General features: G+C 48.7%; 1 protein-coding gene across 1 annotated transcript in view; it reads right to left on the reverse strand.

Annotated features, from left to right (window-relative positions):
- Positions 1–398: 398 nt before the first annotated feature.
- Positions 399–6,690, reverse strand: part of LOC117649926 (ubiquitin-conjugating enzyme E2 D2B-like) — a 7,590-nt gene continuing 1,298 nt past the window's right edge. Inside the window, exons 2-4 of the mRNA XM_034393110.1 lie at positions 1,192–1,324; positions 952–1,117; positions 399–496 (exon numbers count right to left, since the gene is read on the reverse strand). Coding sequence (XP_034249001.1) covers positions 399–496; positions 952–1,117; positions 1,192–1,324 — 397 coding nt within the window. The remainder of the gene's footprint in view (positions 497–951; positions 1,118–1,191; positions 1,325–6,690) is intronic.

Consider the following 6,690-nt stretch of genomic DNA (forward strand, 5'->3'; position numbering starts at 1 on the left):
GGAACACGTTCCGCCGCTCTGCGTTCCTCTCACACTAGGTTAGGTCGACGTAGGACCTTCAAAGTCTGTGGTCATCTTCCTCTACCCAAGGGTCACAAATGGTACAATTTCGGTCTGGATCGCTGATATAAAAAATATCTTGTGCTCCTTAGATGTGGAACCAATGTAGTACTGTGAAAAACTAATTGAAGACATTTTCTTTAAAATGCTGTTCCATCATCTTCGTAAATGAGGAAACATTAGTAACTTATCATGCACTTTAATATCAATTTAGAAATAATTGAAAAATGTCAGATACATTAATGTCGGTATAGGTAGAAATCATAAAGTTTTCTTTGTAGACAATGTGAATTTGAGAAACCATAAACACATCTATTACTAGGTGAACGTGGAACGTGCTACATAGCAAATCTTTGAGTCCAGAGCCTGGCCCTTCTGTCGTGCTCTGGCTTGTTGAATATGAACAGAGATGCAACTGAGGCCATCAATGGGTCATCTGCGAAAAGAAAGAATAAGGTGAGATTTTTAGTGCGTCTACAAAGAAGTTAGAGGCTAGTTTTCCTTTGGGAGGCCTTTCTATTTATTCAAATCTGAATTGTACCATAAATATTTTGGTAAGAATAAATTTTGAGAGTAAAAAAGTTGTTAACGCAGAGAGTGAATTTACCACAAGCGCTTTTGTATCCAGTTCACGTTAAAATCGATGCTCGGTTTTTTTTTATGGAATTTGAAAAACTTCTTTGTTAATGAAATATGAAAACTTCAGAGCTTTTGGGGACCTTTTCCCGTTGCCTGATCAAAGTAAATAAAAATACCCAAAATCTTTCCTTACAAAATGACGCTACAATCAGCATGGCCATCATCAAATTTCGGAAAAAATATTTTTTGGTTCCATCTAGGGGTAACTTCCCACGCGACAGATGGCAATTCAGCTTAACACAAATTTCTTACCTGGATTAGGCTCACACAGAAGTGCACGAATTGATAAGAGCACCTGTTCAACTCCAAGGGCCTCCTTCCAAGCTCCATCCTTCTCATGGCGGGGTTTGAGAATGTTGAGGCACACGTGCCCATTGGTGTTTATATTACAGTGGAAGATCCTGGTTTTAAATTCCACCTGGAAATAAAACGAACATACCATGTATATCCATTTAACCTCCACAATGACCTAACAACATGCTGCTTCCTTACCTTTGGGGGTGTGAAAGGGTAATTTTCTGACATTGTTAATGTTACATGAAATTTTCCATTTTCGTAAGGAGTGTCAGAAGGGCCCTCCAGCACTGCTCTCCACTTAAACACATCGTCATTATCTAGTGTGACCCTGAGAAAAATGCACAAAACACTGTCAAGCAAAATTTAACTGTGATCTGCGTCCAGGAAGTGATAGATCAGAGTGATTCCATAACTAGGGGGCACAAAATCAATTTTCATGTCAGCTTTCCGAGCCAAAATTTAACCATATGTGCCCCAAGGATAGATAAGGATAACCAAAAATTTTGATCGTCTGAGGTCGACCAAGACCATGGTCAAAAATGTGCTCTTGCGACTTTTTTTTTCTTGTAAAAGTCAAATAGGGTAAGGTGCCCAGTGATGTCCATGATGGTACCAGTGACGGCCACTTCACACTTTGCGCTGACTTTCCATTCAGCCGGGAGAAGTTCAACAATTGAACTTTTGGGGTTTTGTACTGTCACCTATAAGCAAGGCAACGCCGAAAAAATTTCAGCTCGTCAGTGTCGTCTTGGACGGCCGTACGGACGCAGCACGCCCAACGCTGCGTTTTCGGTCGACAGAGCGATGGTTTTCTTGCCAGTCCGGCTTAGCGCAGTGATAGCGCCGCTTGTCAGTTCTGTATACGCAGTCCGTGTGACAGAGACATCACGCCAGTAGAATTATTAAGAGAGGGCAAGTTACACTGAGAATCCAAAAACTATGAGTACACTAAATGCTTATGGACTTTGGGTTCATTACTATGACCGTATCTGTGCATACGGAAGTTATGTACAAATTTTGACATAAAATTAGGTATAATTTTAAAAATGCTTACGCACAATATGAAAATATTGTTCATGATTTATTTACTATTAAATTGTACATAGCTTCTATATGCACAAATATGGCCATAGTTATGGACAACAAAAGTACATAAACATTTAATGTGTATAGCGTCAATTGGTGCAATGCGTTAGAACACGTTTTCATTGCGCCAACTGGTGCAATACTTTTGCATCGCACGTGAAGTGCAATGCCTTCCCATGCATAGGGCATTTTTGGCACGCATTGCACGTAAGGTGCAATATGACTAAGGCATTGCACGTATGGTGCGATGTCTCACGCATGGTACGATACGTGCGATGTTCAGAGCGTTTGGAATCTCAGTGAAGCCATGGCATGTAAAACTTTTAGAAATATCGTTCTATTTAAGGGACAAGAGGTGGTGGCCACTACTGGGCAGGCAAAACTGTGCCCGGCCAGTAGTGGCCATACTAGTGGTTTGAAGCGGACTTTCGCGGTGCATGTCCGTCTAGTTTATTGCCGGCAACATTTTGTTTTGGACCTGGCGTCTCACTCCCCCTACCCTACCCTCCCCCCCCCCTCCTGAACGAAAATATGGTGCTGTTCCCTTCTCAAACCCTAGTGCGGCCATCACTTGGCAAGGCACTGCCCATCACTAGGCAAGAGGTGAGGTGGCCACCACTGGGCAAACTGTGCTGGTATTTTAGCTACAGTTTCACAAAGAATAAATTTAATTTTGCCATTTTTTTAAACTTCTTGCATGTTCCTTAAACTTTAATACCGGTACGACGTGCGAGAGACTTAAGAGGATATGGTACACCTCCCCAGAAGCGGCATTTCCAGGGACGCGCAGGGACCTCTTTCTAACGCCGTCCTGGCCACACCGTTCGAGGTATCGATATGGAACTTGGCACACGGGCTCAGAAGGGATCAATCTCAATGACGGTGAGTTCAAAAAAATTTTTGAACGCCTAAGTTAGGCCCCAGGGCAGTTCAGTTCTGGTCCAACTTTCGTTCACAACACATCCTGAGAAAATGGGAAAATCGAAAAAAGGGCGATGGTACGTTCTAGATTGACATTTACTCTTTCCGGAGATGTTATCCCCTTTCCTGTGCGTTCAAAATTAGAGGTCAAAACCCGGTAGACCGCAGACCTCTGCACGGCGACTTTCGGCGATTCCGGAGCCGGTCAAAGAGAGGAAGTGCAATGTATCTGTCGACGAGCTGTACCGGCCCCAGACCCCGCACATGTTGTCGCCGACTTTGTTTCACTGAATAGGGACTGCCTGGGCACAGCCTGGCCCGCCACCCTCGCCCAAGGATCGGCACCGTGACAGGTCAATTTATGGCCCCGTGCCTAAATAGTTAAATTTTTCAGCGGTTCATTTTGGAGTTGTGAAACTTGCTCAGATGGATTCAACGGGCCATTGCGGTGTCAGGCGACTAAAGATTCAAGTTCTTGCGACTATTTTGACCTAGGCTGTCCCGAACGTAATCAAGTCCGGTGGCGGGGCTAGTACTGGAGAGCTAAGGTAAAAATGGTCGTAGAACTTTATTTTTGAGTTGCCTGAAACCACAATCGTGCGCTGGACCCCATTCGCCAAATCCTAAAACTCTAAAATAATCCTTTCAAAAATTTAACTCCCGGGGTCTGGGGCCCATAAATCGGCCTGTCACGCTGCCGACCCTTCGACTCATCGGCTCCGGCGCGTGAATGAGGGGGGGGCGGGGGGCCGGCGGGGGCCCGGCGCAAAACAAAGCAGAGGGCTGCATGCAGGCAGCCAGGAGGGGCAGGGGGGGGCAGGGGGGGATCAGCATAGCCCGTCTACGACAGTCCCTTTTTCAAAACTCTGCGAGATGAAAAAAATCACCGTGCAGAGGTCTGCGGTTACCGGGTTTTGGCCTCAAATTTTTCGCACAGGAACGGGGATATCATCACGGGAAAGAGCAAATGTCAATCTAGAACGTACCATCCCCCTTTTTTCGGTATTCCCATTTTCTTAGGACGTGTTGTGAACGAAAGTTGGACCAAAAACTGGACTGCCCTGGGGCCTAACTTAGGCGTTAAAAAAAATTTTTGAACGCTCCGTCATTGAGATTGACCCCTTCTGAGCCCGGTGCCAAGTTTCATATCGATACCTCGAACGGTGGGCCAGGACGGCGTTAGAAAGAGGTCCCTGCGCGCCCCTGGAAATGCCGCTTCTGGGGAGGTGTACCATATCCTCTTAATAAAGGGGTCAAAGACGCAGCTGTGCGCCAAAAGTGGCCATCACTGGGTGGACACTAGGGTGGGCCGTGAAACACGATTTTTCGATATCGCTAACGTAATGGCGCGCCAAAGTTACTTCATGGCAATACAAACTCAACGCGATCGAGCCAGGTCTGTAACTTAAAGCTTGACCCTCGCGCATTGACGTTGAAAATTCGAAAATTCGACTTTTACGGTTTTTTCTGAAAACAGCCATAGAAACTGAACCTGATGTCAAAATGATGTTTCCGAGACGGAAATGGAAACGTCTGATCATGCTTTATCAGTTTAAGACCACCGGGACCCTAGGGTCAGAAGGGGACCGATGGTGAGAAAATTACAAAATAACCATTTTTTTTCGGTTTTTACAAAATGCAAAAATTTCCCTCAGGGTTTGATACGGCCATCCTGACGTCACCGTACCCGAATTACTAAATGGTGTCTTTGCGTCGCAGGAACCCACCAGTGGGACATTCCATGTGAAGTCAACCAGGCCTTAGCCACCATGGGCTCCGATCCGGTTCTCGTTTTCAGGGTTTGTTACCCCTATGGTCCCATGAAATAATCGGTACTTGGTTTGGGGTCCGGCCCCCCAGGGGCGGGGTATGGCCAATTTACTTTTTTGCTGAATATCGGAACAACGCAACTTTGGAGGGCAATATCTCAGCAAACCCTTGGTCGTAGGTCAAATCCGAGACCAGACTTGGAAAGAGGATGAAAAAGTGAATCTTTTTTTTCTTTTAATTTTTAAAGTCCAAAAAATTTTTATAAGTTTAAAACTTTTGTGAAGTTTTCAAATTAGCGCCATTTCCTAGATCCTCAAACCCATTTTGACCAATCGGGGTTAATAAAAACTTAAACCCTTCCCTAAACGAAAATGTTAACCAAAAAAAGTGTTCGGCTTCGTTCCCGAGAACGAATCATTTTCGTGAACCCTGCAACCACGTATTTCCCCTAATTGTGGTGACGGCCGAACTCGATACCACACTGGGCGCTCTCTTAGGTGTTTTCGGCTCAAAGCAAGTTTCCGGGTTGCTTTTCTAAGGTCAGGGGACCCTAGCGCCTGTCAGGTAGGCCAACAACAAGTAGACCTGCAACGCCCCCGGGTAGAATATTTGTTCCGCCGCGGTCCGCCAGGGTTTCCCGCCGGGCGCATGCGGATTCCGCCGCGCTAACTTCTATAGAAGTGCAAATGAGTCACTTGCACTCGGGCAGCGCATTCTACGACCCGGGGGGCCGCCCCGATGTCTGCGAGCGGCCCGAGAGCGCGTCCGCCCCGCCGCCCCCGCGCGCACCGCGCCGCGTGGCCGTGCCCCGGGGCCTCCGCTCCGCGTAGCCGCTGCGCCCCCCCGAGTGAGTCAATTGCAGCTGTGGGGCGGGAGCGCTGCGGCGTGTCCTCCCGCGCTGCGCTCCGCCGCGCCGCGTCAGGCACTCGGGCAGCCGTGTGGTGCCGCAGGCGCTGGCGGCAGTCCGCAGGCCTTCCGCCCGGCGGATCCGAGGCGTACCGCCGATGCCGCACTAGCGGTTCCGCGGCAGCTCCGCGCGTTGCAGAATCTCTCCAACCCGCCACGCTAACGCGCTGCGCTGGTGCCTGGCCCGCCGTGCTAGGGTTCAGCACGGCGCTGGTGCACGCGTCTAGCGGCTGTCATTTCGATGCCGCGTCGCCCTCGTCAGCCCTGGCGACTTCGCGCGTCGGTTGCAGCCGTGCCTGCGCGGGGCTGCGTCGCGGCCTACCCGTGGCCCGGTGCCCGGGCGCCTTGAGGTATTTGCCCGTATAAGGTTTGGTGCGGCGTCGTCGTAGCGCCCTTGGCGTCGCGTCATCCCTGCATGGGCTGCTACGCGACCCTTGTATGGCCTTAGTGCGGCGTCGTCGCAGCGCCTTTGGTTCACCCGATCCCCGCTGCAGTCGCTCCGCGCACTGCTATGGCTATTCGCATAGGTTTCCCGCGGGCACTAGGCCGCGCTCGGCCCTGGCGCCGTGCGCCGCGCCCCGCCCGCCCTGTAGGTGCCTGGCGGTTTACGCCCTGGATGGGGTAGTAAAATGGAAGGAGGCTGTGCTTATCAGATCACATGCTATTTGTATTGACCGAATTTACAAACAACTTTACAAAACGCGCGACGTAAATCGACAGAACAATGAAAGGTACACTGTGCACATAATTACAGAATACACATAGAGAGCATAATGGACCCTTTCGCTCGTCGCCGAGTGAAGAGCAAAAGTAATCAAAAAGCCAGAAACCAGTAGCGCCCCATCTAGCGGCCGGTACTGTGAACTGCCACTAGGTGGCGCGCTGCTAGTTCCTGATTTTTGATTGCTTTTGCTCTTCACTCGGCGACGAGCGAAAGGGTCTATTAATGGTTTGAAAAAAAAACGCAATAAAAGACATACAATGAATCAAAATACATTCAATAAAACACCA

The sequence above is a fragment of the Thrips palmi genome, unplaced genomic scaffold (assembly GCF_012932325.1).
Source record: "Thrips palmi isolate BJ-2018 unplaced genomic scaffold, TpBJ-2018v1 HiC_scaffold_4, whole genome shotgun sequence".
Taxonomy (NCBI): Eukaryota; Metazoa; Arthropoda; class Insecta; order Thysanoptera; family Thripidae; genus Thrips; species Thrips palmi.